General features: G+C 37.8%; 1 protein-coding gene across 1 annotated transcript in view; it reads left to right on the top strand.

Moving 5' to 3' along the window:
- The window catches only part of ADGRA3 (adhesion G protein-coupled receptor A3), a 127,161-nt gene that overhangs the window by 55,472 nt on the left and 55,050 nt on the right, over positions 1-16,639 (top strand). Inside the window, exons 5-8 of the mRNA XM_014838837.3 lie at positions 6,205-6,276; positions 8,965-9,125; positions 11,098-11,311; positions 15,951-16,115. Of these exons, the coding sequence (XP_014694323.2) occupies positions 6,205-6,276; positions 8,965-9,125; positions 11,098-11,311; positions 15,951-16,115 (612 nt within the window). The remainder of the gene's footprint in view (positions 1-6,204; positions 6,277-8,964; positions 9,126-11,097; positions 11,312-15,950; positions 16,116-16,639) is intronic.

A 16,639-nucleotide genomic window follows, 5' to 3' on the forward strand; every position in this document is an offset into this window, starting at 1 on the left:
ACACGTTACTCCCTTCCTCCCCCCGACACATACTCACAGACACAGACACACAATGTGGTATGTGCCCCAGAGAACATGTCCATATTGAGAGAGATAAGCAAAAGCTTTGCTAGTCTGGGAAATTTTCTTGGGAGAGGTTAAACTTGAGCTGACGGTCCAGAAGATTGCAGAGATTCAAATCATTAGAAAGGAAAAGAAGCTTAGCAAATGACGCGTCAAGGTAGAAATAAAAGCGTGGCCAGTTTGTCAAAGAGAAAAGGCCGTTGTGAATCATGGCCTTATTTCATTTAGCAATGAAATGACCATTTGAATCATGCCACTGACCTTGTGATTTGGGGTGAGTTGTTTAGCTTTTCTGAACTTTTCTGCTTTTCATCTGAAAAGTAGGATTAGCAGTAGCTCAAAGTTATTTTAAGGATTAAGATTTGAATGATCTATATCTGTTTATTTCTTATAATTTATGTATAATATAAATGCAGAACTTAGTATAAACCATCAACTATATTTTTATTTTATTTTTAAAATAAAGAGGCTCTGTTTGGCTGTAACTAGAATAAGGCTGGCTGTCTATAATAGAGCTTTATATGGGAGTGTATGAAAAGCAGCAGAGGCTTAGAACTCATTCTACAGTAGGAAGCCACTGACAAACACTTATGTGGGAAAATGGCATCAAATCATGTGTTGGAGAAGAGCAGTCTGGGGATAGGGGTTTAGGGATTGGGATTTAGGGTAGAATGAGGGATTTTGGGTGAAAGTTGAAGTATAAGGATTGTCTGTACCTGGTTCTTTCTCTGTAGCTTTTTAGAATGTTTCTTCTATTTCACTCAAGTTTACTTTGAAAAAGCTGGTAGGGGCCGAAATAGTGAGATTATTTCATCTATACAGTAGGCGAGGGGACTTCAATTCTTAGTGTCGAACGAAGTACTGCTTCTTAGGAAACTTGTAGTGTTTGTCATTGTGCCCTTTAATTTTGAGGGAAAGGTATATGGCCAAATTTCTGTTTTTAAATAAAAGATTGATTTGGTATACAGCTTTACTCATAGCTTGAAATTACTTAAATCAATTGCAGTTTTCTTTTTTGTAACTGAATTGCAAACAATTTTATTTCAGTGCTTTTGTTATCTCTTCTTGAGAGTTTCGTATTTTTGGTTTTGAGGACTGTATAAGAATTGGCAAAATGAGGCATTTATGAAGGAAAAATTTGTTATGTTTTTGGATAGCTGTGACTCAAGTAATGAAAAAGAGTCTGGAGTGTACTGTTTGGTCGACTTTAGTTCCAGATGGATTTACTGCTTTGGCCCAGGGATTTTTGACCCATCGGTAAATGTTCTTTAGGCGAAAGAGCTGGTGGGACAGTGCTTACATTAGGGTAATTTATTATTTTCTTGCTATTTCTTTTGCCTCCTGCCTCAAAAACTAAAGCTTTGGGAAGTTTTACAGCTTCGGTCCTCTCTTGCATTTTTATCAATTCTCTGACACTATTTGTGAGAATTTATGGGTCATGAAACACAATGGACATTTTTCCAGATGAATCATTAAAACATAAAAGTAGCACTACCAACTTTTCTACTTTGAGATTTGATTGAGATGATTTTGTAACTCAGGTAATAATAGATTATCGTGGCTCTTTTAAATGCAACAATCTATGGCATATATAGAAATATACCGGACTTATATCCTTCAAATACTGTTCTAAGAACAGTTATATTTGAGGGAGCTTCTTAACAATCAGGAATGCATTGCAATGGAGTTGCTTATAAGAGTTTGAGAATAGAATAGTTAACCTGATTCTAGAGCTATGGATCAAGAAACTTTGGATAAGCATTCTGTATCAGCTGCTACAATCCCTGGATTTCTGGGCTCTCTGAGTCAGGCTGTATGCTGGTTGTGAAGGCTCATAACAGTTTGTATTTCAAACATGGAGAAGAGCATTTTCTCAATCTAGCAAGTGGGAAAAAGAGTCTGATTTATAATGGTTACTGATTACATTGGTAATGTCGGACATTTCTTAGATTAGGAATTAGAGAGCTCCCTTCTACTGTCTCCCACCCGAAAGAGTAAGTATGCAAAAGAAGTGAGTCTGGAGTGGATCACCTTTCTGGCCGTGTCTTCTGCTGCCTCGTTAGCTGAACTCTCTGGGTTACCCTGGAACGTGGGATCTCTGCCTGACTGGGCCTCTTAGCGCAGGAGGCTGGAATTGAGGCCCCTTGGGGCCTGGATGAGACCTTGGCAGACAGCCTACAGCATTCCTGCCCAGACTTCTCAGCATTTTGAAACAAGTCTTGGCTTTGGAGGTTTAGGTTAAGAATTCAAAAATAACTTTCTTTAAACATATCGGAGGCTTCAGTGAACCTGGATGTGGTGGGTAAAATTGATTGATTCTATGTATTGATCTCTGCCTTTGTCGATGGAGAAGTTCGGGAAGAGCTGTCTCTGAGAAGGGAAGCCATACTCCCAGAGGTTCCCACCCCAACCCTCCTGCACACTGGAAATAATCGGGAGACCAAAGATGGGGAACGATGAAAGGGCTTCTGTGAAGTCTCTGTCCTTCACTTAAGAAGTTAATTTACAGAGAAATTGGCAGGAGATCAACAAACCTTCTTTTTTTCTTTCTACAAATTTTGTTCAATTTAAAACCTGTATTTTTTCCCCTAAAAATTATACCTTTAATATTTTTCTACCAGAAATATTAGTGAGTGATCTTTATAAGAATATTGATGTTATTAAGTAATAAAACCATTTGCAGAAGGAGGAGAAGGTAAATCTCCCGTCCATGACCCAGACATCACCCTGAGACAGCCTGTCCTAACTAACTCGTGTATATTTTCACATTTTCTGTTGCCGCCACAAGCGTGTAGGCATACATGCAGGGCTTTAAAAATGAGCGCTGTACTCAACAATTTACTTTAAAAAGACTTTTATCGAGGGGCTGGCCCAGTGGCATAGTGGTTAAGTTCGCATGGTCTGCTTTGGCGGCCCGGGGTTCATGGGTTCGGATTCTGGGTGTGGACCTACAGACTGCTCATCGTGCGTACAAAGTGGAAGAAGATGGGCACAGATGTTAGCTCAGCGACAATCTTCCTCACCAAAAACCACCTTTTACCGACATATCATTAAGATCTTTTTCAAGAGAGTACATGTTGATTTTAGGTCATGCTTGTTAATAGCTACAGAATATTTCAAGTGTAGAACAGATTATAATGTAGTCAGTTGTTCCTCTGTTGAAAGGACATTCCATTGGATTGCATTTTCCCCTCCTTTAACAGATCTGCCCTGGTAAATATCCTGTATATACACAGATGATGCATCGTATACCTTTAACTTATAGGAATTCAAATATATCTGTTTAGGAAAAAGTAGATAAATAAAGAAAAATTAAGTTGAGAGAGTAAGAATCAGCAACATAAAGGGTGAGGGTGGGGGTGGGTGGGCAATTCACCTGCCACTCCATTGAGTGAGCTTGTTAGGACACAGGAGCTGTGACTTTACTGGGCCTGTTGTCATTCTCTGTTGCCGCTTGCTTTTATTGTGTAAGCATCTGAGAGCTGGAGTGTGATGTTAGTGTTTTAAAATATGTGCAAGTTCTTATGGCCCCCAGGCCGAAGCCAATTGCTCCATTTGGTGTTCAGCCAAACAGACAGCAGTCTGTTCCAACAGTGGAGGAAAAATTGGTTTGTGTTGGGATTTACTGGGAGGATGCTGTGTCTCTTTCCAATGTGATTCCTTTCTCTGTAATTTCCAAGGGAAACAACCTAGTAATATGGAATAATTAGAATAACATTACCTAATAATTAGTATCTAATGGTCCATGTAAGATGAAATTTTTTTTTAAACTTAAATCCTATATTTTTAGGCTAGATTTTTATTTCCAACTTACTATTATGGAATTTTTCAAATATTTTAAAATTAGAGGTGATTGTATAAGAAATCTCCATATCTCATCGCCCATTTTCAACGCTTAACAACTCATAGCCAATCTTCGTTTAGCTATACCCTCCCATCTCCTGTCTTCCTGCCTACATTATTTTAAACAAATTCCAGTAATCATATAATTCCCCATAGGGTAGCTTCACAAAAGTATAGTTGTTCAGCTTAATTGCATCTAGGTTACTAAAATGTTAAGGTGATTGACACTCCCATGAGCAGTACCCTTTCAAAATCCACATTTGGTACCTGCTCTGGAGAGGCCAAAAAAAGGGGCATCTCTTTCATTGTTCTTTTAATTTGCAAATATCCTTTTTTTTTTTAAGTTCCTAGGCAATTCTCCCATGAGGATTAGAGTCATTTTATCTAGCTTTTTTATATAAAAAAAATCCTAAGACATATTTAAAAAATAATCCAATGATGTTCTTACTGAAGTTCGTTATATATTAACTCATGAAGAATTGGTGTCTGTGTAATATTCAGTCTTCCCATCCAGGAATACGTTGCTGCAGGTGTCCCTGGAGCAGCTGACCCGCTGACACTGGGGTAGATGCATGCTACCCCATTGAGGTAGACAATTCTACCCCTTTGTCACTTTCTCCCACACTTGAAGGATTCAGCCCAGACTATGGAGGAGAGACAGGCCCACTTCAAAGGTCTCAGGAATTCTACCTTGAGAGCTCTAGGTCTAAATTGTATCAGTTGGGTTTTTTTTGGTTAAGAAAGATTGACCGTGAACTAACATCTGTTGCCCATCTTCCTCTTTTTGTATGTGAGCTGCCACCACAGCATGGCCACTGACAAGTGGGTGTAGGTCTGTGCCTGAGAACCAAACCTGGGCTGTTGAAGCAGAGTGTGCCTGACTTAACCACTAGGGCACCAGGGCTGGCCCTAAATTGTGTCTATTCTTGATATTACGACACACACAGAACAGATCTTGTGGTGGTTGGATCAATTTCCCGGAGCTGTCAGTCCCATTTTAGTATTAGAAGCCTGCTGAAGTTGGGGTCCACATCTTGGACAGTCAGCCACCATTACTGAGCACCAACTATATACTCCAGCATATTACTAGCCGCCAAAGGTACCTTGGTAAATAAGACACACAGGTCCCTCCCCTCCTGTTGCTCGTAGACAAGTGAGAAAGAAATACGTCACTCACATCATTATGGGAATAACTCCTGAAATTGTAGTATAGGGTGTTCTGGGTTTAATTCATACAAACTCTTCAAGGGTTTAGGTATTTATTGAAGCCATCTGATTAAGGGGAAATGAGAGGGTAAGTCACTTTCCCCATGGCCAACATTGACTTTTATCCCGAGTCTTTCATTTTAAACCCTGGGCTCATTCCACTCTGCTCACATGTTTCACTTAGTTACTCTGGGCTGCTGCTGCTTATCATTCAGGTCATCCTTTTCCTTTCTTTGATTTTTAATTTTTGCTTTCTTAAATGGTACTAAGTGAACACATGAAGAGTAGTTCTAGTGTAATAAGAGCATGACTATAATGAGGTAACTGAGATTCACCTGCTATTTGTTGGAAAACGCCTTATCTAGCAGTAATAATTTTTAAATAATTTTGTTTACTGCTTTGCATAGGGTTAAGAACAAATTTCTTCTTCAACCTTAGAATATTTACTAGTCGCTCCTTGTTTGTAAGATTTAAAACAACCTTCATAAATTCTTTTTTTTTTTAAAGATTGGCACAACTGTTGCCAATCTTCTTCACTTTTTTTTTTCCTCCTTCTCCCCAAAGCCCCCCAGTACATAGTTGAATATTATAGTTGTAGGTCCTTCTGGTTCTGCTATGTGGGATGCCGCCTCAGCATGGCCTGATGTGCATTGCCATGTCCGTGCCTAGGATCTGAACCTGTGAAGCCCTGGGCCCCTGAAGCACAGCGTGTGAACTTAACCACTCAGCCACAGGGCCAGCCCCCATAAATTTGTCATAACATCATTTAATGATTGTAAGACCTTAGGAAATATGAAATAGTATAAAATGATATGTAATTGTTATTGGTTTTTTTTTAAGATTTTATTTTTTCCTTTTTCTCCCCAAAGCCCCCCGGTACATAGTTGTGTATTCTTCGTTGTGGGTTCTTCTAGTTGTGGCATGTGGGACGCTGCCTCAGCGTGGTTTGATGAGCAGTGCCATGTCCGCGCCCAGGATTCGAACTAACGAAACACTGGGCCGCCTGCAGCGGAGCACGTGAACTTAACCACTCGGCCACGGGGCCAGCCCCTGTTATTGGTTTTTTTAAGTGAAATTATTTCTTTTTTCCAGAAACCTTTCGGGGAATTTGTTTTCTTCATTATCTCAAGGAACTTTTGATTATCTTGGCTCATTACGGTCTCTGTAAGTAAGAATTTTTTTTTATGTTTTGATAAATGTATCTTAGTTTTTGAAAATTAAAATCAGTTACTGTATGACTTGACTTTAATTGGAGAATCTTGTGATTTTGCAAAAATTAGTATCTCACTTGAGAGCTTGTATTCGTGTTGAAAAGCATGCTGTAAACATTAGGAATGCATTTCAGAGCGGGACAACCATTTTCTCCTTAGAATACTGTCTCTCTCTAATGTATATTTAACATAAATGAATTGGTAATTTTTTCTCTTTGACTGGTTGTCAAATTTGAAAATATTTTGTTATTTGACTAATTAAATCCCCAAAGTATAAAATATCCCTCTCTATGAAGAATTTATAGTTAAGAGTATTTTATACTTTAGGGATTTAATTTTATCCTGGAACCCCTTCCCCAAACTGAATTCACAGTTAAAGAGAAAGAATTACCAATTTATTTATGCTAAATATACATTAGAGAGACACAGTATTCTTTTTTTTTTTTTAAAGATTGGCACCTGAGCTAACAACTGTTGCCAATCTTCTTTTTTCCTTTTTTCTGCTTTTTCTCCCCAAATCCTCCCAGTACATAGTTGTATATTTTACTTGTGGGTCCTTCTAGTTGTGGGATGTGGGACACCGCCTCAACGTGGTCTAATGAGCAGTGTCATGTCTGTACCCAGGATCTGAATCGGCGAAACCCTGGGCTGCCGAAGCTGAGCACGCAAACTTAACCGCTCGGCCACAGGGCTGGCCCGAGACACAGTATTCTAAAGAGAAACTTATTGCTGACATTTCCAGGGATCTTTATGTAAATGCCTGCTTTATCAAGTCAGCGCAAGATCATATTTATCAAGTCAATGCAAGACCATATTACACGGTTCTCTGTAGCTTTAGAATTGGCTGATTCCCTCCCCCCAGCACAGTTTTGGTTAATTGCAACATTGTGCAGGAGTTACTTCTGAAAGTAATTATATATCCAGATAAACCTTAATCTACTGCAAACTATAAATTACACTAATTTCTATTGGAATTACAGTTAAATATAATGTTTTTCAAATTTTTATTGTGTAGAATTTATGAGATTGAGTCTCTGTTTTGCCAGTGAAAAACGTCTTCTCTCCCAGGTGCCTCTGTTCAATGTATGCTGACTTCTTTCCTCCCCTTCCTTCCCCTCTTCTCTTTTTATCCTTCTCTCCCTTCCTCTTCTCTACCCTTCTCCTCTCCTTTCCTTTTCTAAGCCTATCATTTAAGTCTCACTTAGCCATTTTCATTGGAACGTAGCTAATAGGTTAGCCATTCGTCTGACTCCTCACCATCTTGGTGGACATATGTCTGTACTTCTAGAGTCGGATTGGATCAACCTCTCTCTGGTCTCTTTTTGATGCCACTACCATTCTTGTCCACAAGGCTGCTTTTTGGTGAAAGCATCTCTCTTCGGCATATTTAGTGGCTCTAGTTAGCCATTTCTGTGAAGTTTTGGAAATAGACTGCAAAGCATAATCTGCCTTTTGAGACGCTGGGTAGCAGGAATGTGGGAAGTATTTTCATCCAAAAATTGGGAAGAATTGCCAGTATTTTCACCTGGTAGAGCTAGAAACAGACCAGAAAGTTGTGCTTAGGAATTAGAAGTCAGTCCGATCATCCTTCTGATACTGCTTTTTAAATTTAGTTTCCTTTTGTTGTGTCTCATCCCCCCCCCTTTTTTTTTGGCTAAAGCTAATGAGATGAAACCAATGCACAGTCTGTATTAGAAGCACAAATGAATATATTCGCCCTTTACACTTTGTTGATTTATTTGTACAGAACATGTTACATTCTATTTTAGTTGTATTTAGATTTTGTTCCCCCTATTACGTCATGTCCTCCAGGTTGACAGGGGCAGTGTCTGCATTTATTTTATTAGCTGGACTTAGTGTAAGGTGTGGCCCTTGGATAATTATTGCTTTGTAAAACAAGTATTCAAGAAATTGTTGTGCTTATATCTAAGCTTTGTATATCCTCTTTGTTTCTTACATCCAAGTGCCAAATTATAAAATTTCTTGCGTCCTGTGAAGATAATTCCCTAGTTTCTTTCGTAGCATGTGGGAGATAGATTTTGAGTCGAGTGTATGTCCTTTAAGTTTGTAAGTATCTGTAGTATCATTGGGTGCATAGCAGAAAGTGTCAGAAATAGTCGTCATTGTCAAGCAACTTACTTTCCAGTCAGAGAGACAGAACAGTCCTATATTGCTTTGTGTTGCCAGAATTAACTGGAGAGTTTGTAGGCATTTCAGCCAAGAACACGGCACTGATGCTGGAAACACTGAGGAAGGCTTCGAGATCCAGTGTTAGCGCCACATGCTTTATGATGAATGGGCAGAAGATTGATAGATAAAGAGGACGAGAATTATGTTTTCCAGAACCCTGGAATTAAGGAATTTTTGCATAGATGAGGGATGATGAATAGATTTTGTTTGCATACCAACCTTGATCGAAAACTGAGTCAGTCCCAGGATCAGCGAAGAGCAGTGCTGGAGTCAGACACTCTGCAGGTTGTATCATTGGAAAGCGACCGTAACTGGTCGATGGTCTATGCCACAAACATGCTTAAGGGTCAGCAGCAGCATGCTTGCCACCCAAAGTGTAAGCCAGTATAAACCGAAAGTGCTATTTAATTTTCTTGACCCAAATCTCTCCTTTGTATTTTGTATGCTACAGGGAATTTCAGACTGAGTATCTTTTGTGTGATTGTAACATATTGTGGATGCATCGCTGGGTCAAGGAGAGGAACATCACTGTGCGGGACACGCGCTGTGTTTATCCTAAGTCTTTGCAGGCCCAGCCAGTCACAGGGGTGAAGCAGGAGTTGCTGACATGCGGTAAGGGAGAAAAAACCTCAGAAAGTATTTGCCGTGGTTTGACTTGCTACCATGGTTTCCTTGACAAACTGTAAAATTCTCTTTATATTTGGGTGGAACTAGTACAACCATTAATCTTCATGGATTTGATAATTTTTAGTTTATGCCAACAATTAAGCTAGCTGGATTAAAAAACATGATTTATTCAATTGGTCTTTCAGGTTCTTAGGTTCTGAATGACTTTCTTTCTGAAAACTAATTTCAACGAATAGCATAGATCTTTAGATTTTTCTATCGGTTGGTAAATGAGGAATTTGTTGATAGTAGTAACATCTCAGGATGCAATCATATCGTTTGTTGGTCGGAGTATGAATTGATACAGCCTTTTTGAAGTATAGTTTGGCGACATGTATCAATATTCTTAAAAGACTGACAATTTGATGTGGTAATTTTCCATGTAGGGGTCAGTTATTAGGAAATCATCACTATGTATATAAATCTCCAGACTTTATGTATAAGCATATCGTAAATGCTCAAAAATAGAGGATTGGTTTAATCACTGTGATACACCCATTCAGTGGTGTAGTTTGCAGTTTTTGAAAAATCATGATTTTGAAGACTTGAGGAAATAACACGTTTACCGTGAGTTAAATGAAAACACGTAAAAAAAGTGCATAAGCCAAAAGCTTATGCATCCTTAAAAAAAAAGCTGTATCATCCTTAAAATGATACAGGGAGATTCCAGTTTAGTCTTTGTGCTTGGAAATAAACAATACTATCATTTTTTTTCCTTTTCTCTTTCTTATCATTTTTATTGTTGTTTCACAAGTAAAATATGCTCATTGGATGAAAGTTAAGATTTACGAAAAGAAATAGTGTATACTTATATCAAATCACCACGGTGTACACTTTAAATATCTTACAATTGTTTTTGTCAGTTATACCCCAGTAAAGCTGGAAAAAAAGACAACTAAAATAGAAGCAAAAAGACAAAGCCCATGCTACATTCTTATCCCTCAAAGGTAGCTCATATGAAAGACACCTTGGTGTATCATCTGCACCTTTTTCTTATGTTTTGATCAAAATGTCATAATACTCTAATGATATTTTGTAATCTTTTAAACTTGAGATAATATAAACTTATTTCCTCATCATATAAAATAGATGCATACCAATCTGTTATATAGATGAACCAAAATTTAACAACTTTCTTATTACTGTATATTAGGTTAATAATTTCTCACTTCATAAATAATACAAGGACTAATTTCCTTGTATGTGTCTTTGTAAATTCGCTCTTATTCTTTAGGATATACTACTACTAAAGATAGAATTGTTGTGTTAGACAGATGGACTAAATATTTTAAAGGCTTTTAATGAGCCCATGGTATTTGTGTATATTTTTTTGTGTATGTATTTAAAATGTCTCCCTTTTATTTTTCTGACTGGAAGGAAATATTATCAGCTTTTTAAAAGTGATTATAATGTAAGGGATCTTAAAAGATTTTTTTCTTTCTTTCTCTTTTTTTAAAATGTTCTAAATTTTCTGCAGTGAGTATGGATTGCTTTAATAACTAGAAACCAGTGGTTTAGTCAATGGTAATACAATCTCCAAAATGTATTTTAAAATTGTGTGTGTATATGTAAGCATGTACTTATCCCCAGGTTTAAGTATCATTTTATAGCTTGTTCTTTTAATATTGCTTCTGTGATCATCTGCTAGTTTAATGATGCCACCACAGAAGGAACAACTCTAAATGTCAGAACTGATGGGAAATGGTTTTCATTTTAATTTTACTTAATTTTGTTTTCATCTCGGACTCGCTTAACTCAGTCCCAGCCTTGTTGGTGCTCGCGTTAGAATGCTGCTCACTGAGGAATAAATTGGTTTTCCATTTTGAAAATTTTAATTAAAATTTCTATAACTCTTAATTCTGGAGTGTGAATATCGTATTGCATTTGTTTTTCTGGGTCTTTGTTTTACCGTCTCTAGATCCTCCCCTTGAATTACCATCTTTCTACATGACTCCATCTCATCGGCAAGTTGTGTTTGAAGGAGACAGCCTTCCCTTCCAGTGCATGGCTTCATATATTGATCAGGACATGCAAGTGTTATGGTATCAGGATGGACGAATAGTTGAAACTGATGAGTCACAAGGTATCTTTGTTGAAAAGAGCATGATTCACAACTGCTCATTGATTGCAAGGTAAACTTTTGAGATGAGGCATTGTCTCTGGATTGTATTTATTGTTTCAGAGTTGTAATGTTTAGTTGGAATTTAAATTAGTGTTTTATCTTCTTGCATTTAAAAATGCAAACATCTGACATTTCCTTTTCCTGATGTTTACTCATCTTCTAAAATTAAATAGTCATCTTTTCCATCCAGTTTGGAAGAAAAAAGCATAGGATAAAAGGGAAAGAAACACTGTTTAAAAGTTGGAGACTTTGTTTAAAGTTTTAGGACGAAAATGTAAACTTTTAGTACCAAACTAAATTGCTAACCTCTTCCTGCTGCTAAGCTCAGATTTTCACTTTTAGGAATCACCTAGTTTTTACTGTTTGTCTTATGATTAATGCTACATCTTAAGATACTTCCTCTCTCCACCCCACTAGTATAAAAGAATATAACATTTGTCCTCTGAGCCCCATGATCGATGTGAGCACCAAAATAGTTAATTTGAATGAACTTTAAAAAGTGTAAAAAACAGTGAAAATATATATGTCATTATCACTTAGCATATATTTTATTTTGGTAAAATCTTAATCTGTGGCATTGCATTTTCTCTTTCTTTCTCTTCCTCTATGTCTTTTCCTATAAAATAGATGCATACCAATCTATTTCTTTCCTACCAATTATAGAACTCAGTGTGCATGTTTAAGAGTAGATCTGCAGTTCCACACTCTGTGACGAAGTGCCCTAGGGTATTATTACAACAAACTCACAGAAGCACCATGAAAAAATTACTGAGAAACTAAAGATTCTCTGAGTGGAGACTCATGTCTGGGAACTTTTAGGGTAGAATATCCTAGTTTATAATTTCTGTTTCTCTCTTGAGATTTTATTTTCGTTTATTAGAAGCATATTTTCATTTATGTCATCTAACATATTTACAGTAGATGCTTTTATATCCTTGCCTACTAATTCCAACTGCAGGGTCATCTTGGGATCATCACCACTCACTATTTCCCTTTTTTTAAAGATTGGCACCTAAGCTAACAACTGTTGCCAATCTTTTTTTTCCCCCCCTGCTTTTCTCCCCAAATCCCCCAGTACATAGTTGTTTATTTTAGTTGTGGGTCCTTCTAGTTGTGGCATGTGGGATGCCACCTCAGCATGGCCTGCCGAACAGTGCCATGTCTGCACCCAGGGTCTGAACCAGTGAAACCCTGGGCCGCCAAAGCAGAGCGTGCTAACTTAACCACTCAGTTGTGGGGCTGGCTCCCCTACTTTTCTTTTGAATATGGTTTATATCTTCTTACTTTTTAAAAATATTATTTATATGTCTAGTAATGTTGGGTTCTATCCTGGATCTCGTGGATGATTTGCTGTCCAGGAGAGGTTGACAAAGTATAGCCTATGGGCCAAATCTAGCCTTCTGGGCCTGTGAGCTAAGAAAGTTCTTACATTTTTAAATGGTTACATTTCAAATGGTTATATAAGTACCTACGTAGTGTTCTTGATGTTGCTTCTTGGCCAGCAAAGCCTAAAATATTTAATGTCTGGCCTTTGAAGAAAAACTGCTGACTCCTGACTCTGAATTCTGTTGTATTTGCATGAAGAGAGCTGGTTTTTGTTTCTTCAAGCAGCTAACTTGGCTCAGCTCAACCTCCTAGCTCTGTGTTTTCTGTGGTAGGGGGCAGCCAATGGCCGCCTGGTGTCTGCCGTACCTGCGTGTGGGTCAGGAGTCGGTCGGAGATCTGGGTAGATTTCACACGCAGAAGTTAGGTCTTCCAGCCAGGCTCCTTTCTGATTTCAATAAGTCAGAGTTTCTGGTTTTTAACGAGTAAGATTGTGAGTTTCTATGTGAATGCGGCCTGTCCTTGGGCAAAAGTCATTAAAAAAAAATATACTCCTGGTTCCTCCCCAGTGCCAACTCCTTCTTCCTGGTGTTAGCTCCTTTCTGATTTCTGCCTGCTTTGCAGTCACTCTCCATGTGTTGAGTTAGTTGTCATTCTGTAGTCTGTCCAGCGTTTATAATTGTGAACTGTAGGGAGGGTGACTGGGGAGGAGCCACTGTGCTGTTACCAGAAGCGGAGTTCCTTTACTGGGATCAGATCGTTAGGAATAATAAGTCCCAGTGAGAAGCCTCTAATTGTTATATGATTGTTACTGTGGTGGTAATTTCACAAGGGTCTACATATGTCAAAACTTATCAGATTGTGCCCTTTAAGCAGTATATTGTATGAATAGACCATAGTTAACATATAATACAACAGTAAAGCTTTAAAAATATAATAGAATCCTTTCCTGAATAAAAGAGCTTTGATTAATTGAGAACTCTTAAGTTCTATGACTATAAAGTAACTAGATTTACTTTATAAATTTATTTATGCAAGTCATGCTTAAATCTGAATTCCTTATTGCAGTACAAAAAAGTTAATTCTAAGAATAGCAACTTTGCCTAACATTTTTGTTGGTAGAGGGACACGAATAAAGTGAAAATCTTTCATAAGAAGACTGAGAAGTCCTTTCCCCAGAGTTAGCCCAAGAATAATAAAAAAGCTGAAGAAGAAGGAAATATGTGGTTATTGAATTGGAGAATCTGAGATACCTCTTGATTCTTTATTGGTCTCCTCATGTCATTTTCCTTCATTACTAAGAATCAGAGTGTGTAGTTTCTCTAGAAGATGAAATTGAAGCTGCCTCTTTCTCCTTAAATCTCCAAATAGGCTTCACTGAGGATTCCTGAAAATTTTGTCCTGATAATTGGCTTTAGACATTGAAGTTATTGCAAAAAGTTATCTAAAAAAACATTCACAAAATATATTAGGATCATAGTGCCTGGAGTGTCCTGAGGCACTGCAGTGAGTTTCCAGAGGGGCTGTGGGGGTATTTGCAGCTTTTGAGGAAGCATAGTGATGCTGGACAGTGTCAGACACCGCACAGCTGCTGGCTCCAGGCAGTTAGGGTGTCCACGTTAGATAGTGCTGCATTCCTTTTCGCTGGTGCCATACTTTAGGATAATGGGTTTTTGGCGATTACTACAGTACAAAGCAAGTACTGTGTGAAAATCATTGTTGAAACCATTAGGAAGTACTTGTGGTTGTTTAAGAATGAAGTAAAACCTTTATTACAAAGTAATATGTGTTATTTTTTCAAATGACTACTAAGTTACTAGGACATAGCTACACGGTTTGGGGATTTAATTTAGTAATTGGAACCACTGTAGGTGTTTCTTTTGAGCCAGGGGCACCGTGAAAAAGTTATGTCGTCAGTGAAGATGCTGAGAAACAAGAAAGTTTGGAAATCTTTGTATTAGAGAATGATTTTCATTGCCAAAATTTTTCATACACTTCTTAGTTCAGTAGAGTTATGTAACTAGAATGTTTGACACTTTCTTATTTAAATTTAATGTCAAAACTCTTTTTATTTTCAATATATTTACTTTAGCCTATTGGTTTATTTACTGGTAAAGATGATAAACATTTTCTTTGATTCAAAATAATAACAGTGCCTCAAAGTTTTTATTAGGACATTTGTTGTTGTGTTGCCATTCATGATTTAGGAGACTGGAAAAATGTATATTAACTTTAGGTTATAATTTTGTAAGTTAATTAAAATGATACATGCTTTATGTCTCATTATTTCCTATTTATATCTACATAAAAGCAAAGCATAATGGGTCATGCGGTGGGGAATAAAGGTTAATTGAAGGTTCTGATGTTTGCTCTTTAAAATAGGTTTTATATTAGAGAATTATGATTTCATCTTGAAAATTGAATTTACTGATAGCTATTTAGAAATATAGCTGTTTTATAAAATGTGACGGATACTATTCCGTGGAAAACTCCTTTTGTTAAAGCATTAATTGGTAATGTGCTAAATCTTTTTAGGGACTTAACGGGTTGCTTCTTGTATAACCCTTCTTCACAAGATATTGTACTTTAAATATTTTCTGAATTACTCCCTAATATTGGTCTCCTTGCTTCATGCTTGAGAATTTTCCTCAGAACCTATGAGAAGGGAGATGTAACTCGGAAACTTCTCCATTAGTTTTGCTGAAGAATGTGCCATGATGTTTCTGCCTTTACAGTGGCTGTCCCCTTCCTGCTGTGTCCTCCTCTCTGCTTCTGGAAGGCAAGGTCTCAGGCATCGTGTACCATTGCACTTTATTCATACTTCTGATATGACTCTTCCCAGAGTATTCTAAGTGTCCCGTTACCTGCTTGTCTTGACCTGCTGCTAAAGAACTTAAATGGAGGAATCAATTTTTTTCTTTTCTTTTCCTTTTTTTGAGGAAGATTGGCCCTGAGCTAACATCTGCCCCCAATCCTCCTCTTTTTGCTGAGGAAGACTGGATGTGAGCTAACATCCCTGCCCATCTTCCTCTATTTTGTATGTGAGACACCTATGACAGCATGGCTTGATGAGCGGTGTGTATGTCCGTGCCCAGGATCCGAACTGGTGAACCCCGAGCCTCTGAAGCAGAGTGCACGAACCCAACTGCTACACCGCCGGGCCGGCCCATGGAGAAATCATTTTTTAAATCTGTTTTTTATCTAGCAGGCGCTTGATGCCCAATGTGCATTCAGACGTATTTGCTAAATGAATGACAGAAGCCCTTGTTGGTTTCCCTTTTTGCCTAACCATATTTTCTCTCTTTTTAAAATCTTTCTTCATGCAGTGCCCTAACCATTTCTAATATTCAGGCTGGATCAACTGGAAATTGGGGCTGTCATGTCCAGACCAAACGTGGCAATAACACGAGAACTGTCGACATTGTGGTGTTGGAAAGCTCTGCTCAGTACTGTCCTCCTGAGAGGGTGGTCAACAATAAAGGTGACTTCAGGTCAGTGACATGGAAAAGGCTGCAAAAGTCTCCTTTGCTGCAAATCTCTTTTTATTCTCAAAGGCACATAATTGGTCTCCTATCCTCAGTAAGAAAATTTGGAAAATGTATGTGTATGCACATATATATCCTTATATATCTATCTGAAGACTGTCCTTTAGAACAGTGATTTCAGAAATATTTATGGAGCTTTAAAAAAGTAGGTGCCTGAATTTTATCTCAGATCTGTTGATTTAAGAGTCTCGGAAGGAAGAGCTGGAAGTGTTCATTTTTAACAGGTGGTTTTGTTGTAATAGTTAAGAACTACTACTTTAGTCGAATTTCCGAAATGTTCCCCTAAAATAGTGCAAAATTCAGACCGTGCAATGCTATTTCCTGGTTTTTCAAGGGCTCTTTTATGGGTGGACTTTGGAGGGTTAGTATCGCTAAATCACTTTTAGCTGGTGGCAGTCATAATTAGGAGAAAAGATGTCCCATTTTCCTCCCCTATTTGGTTGATTCTGACAACTAAGCAAGAAAGACTT

Source organism: Equus asinus, chromosome 3, assembly GCF_041296235.1.
Source record: "Equus asinus isolate D_3611 breed Donkey chromosome 3, EquAss-T2T_v2, whole genome shotgun sequence".
NCBI classification, from domain to species: domain Eukaryota; kingdom Metazoa; phylum Chordata; class Mammalia; order Perissodactyla; family Equidae; genus Equus; species Equus asinus.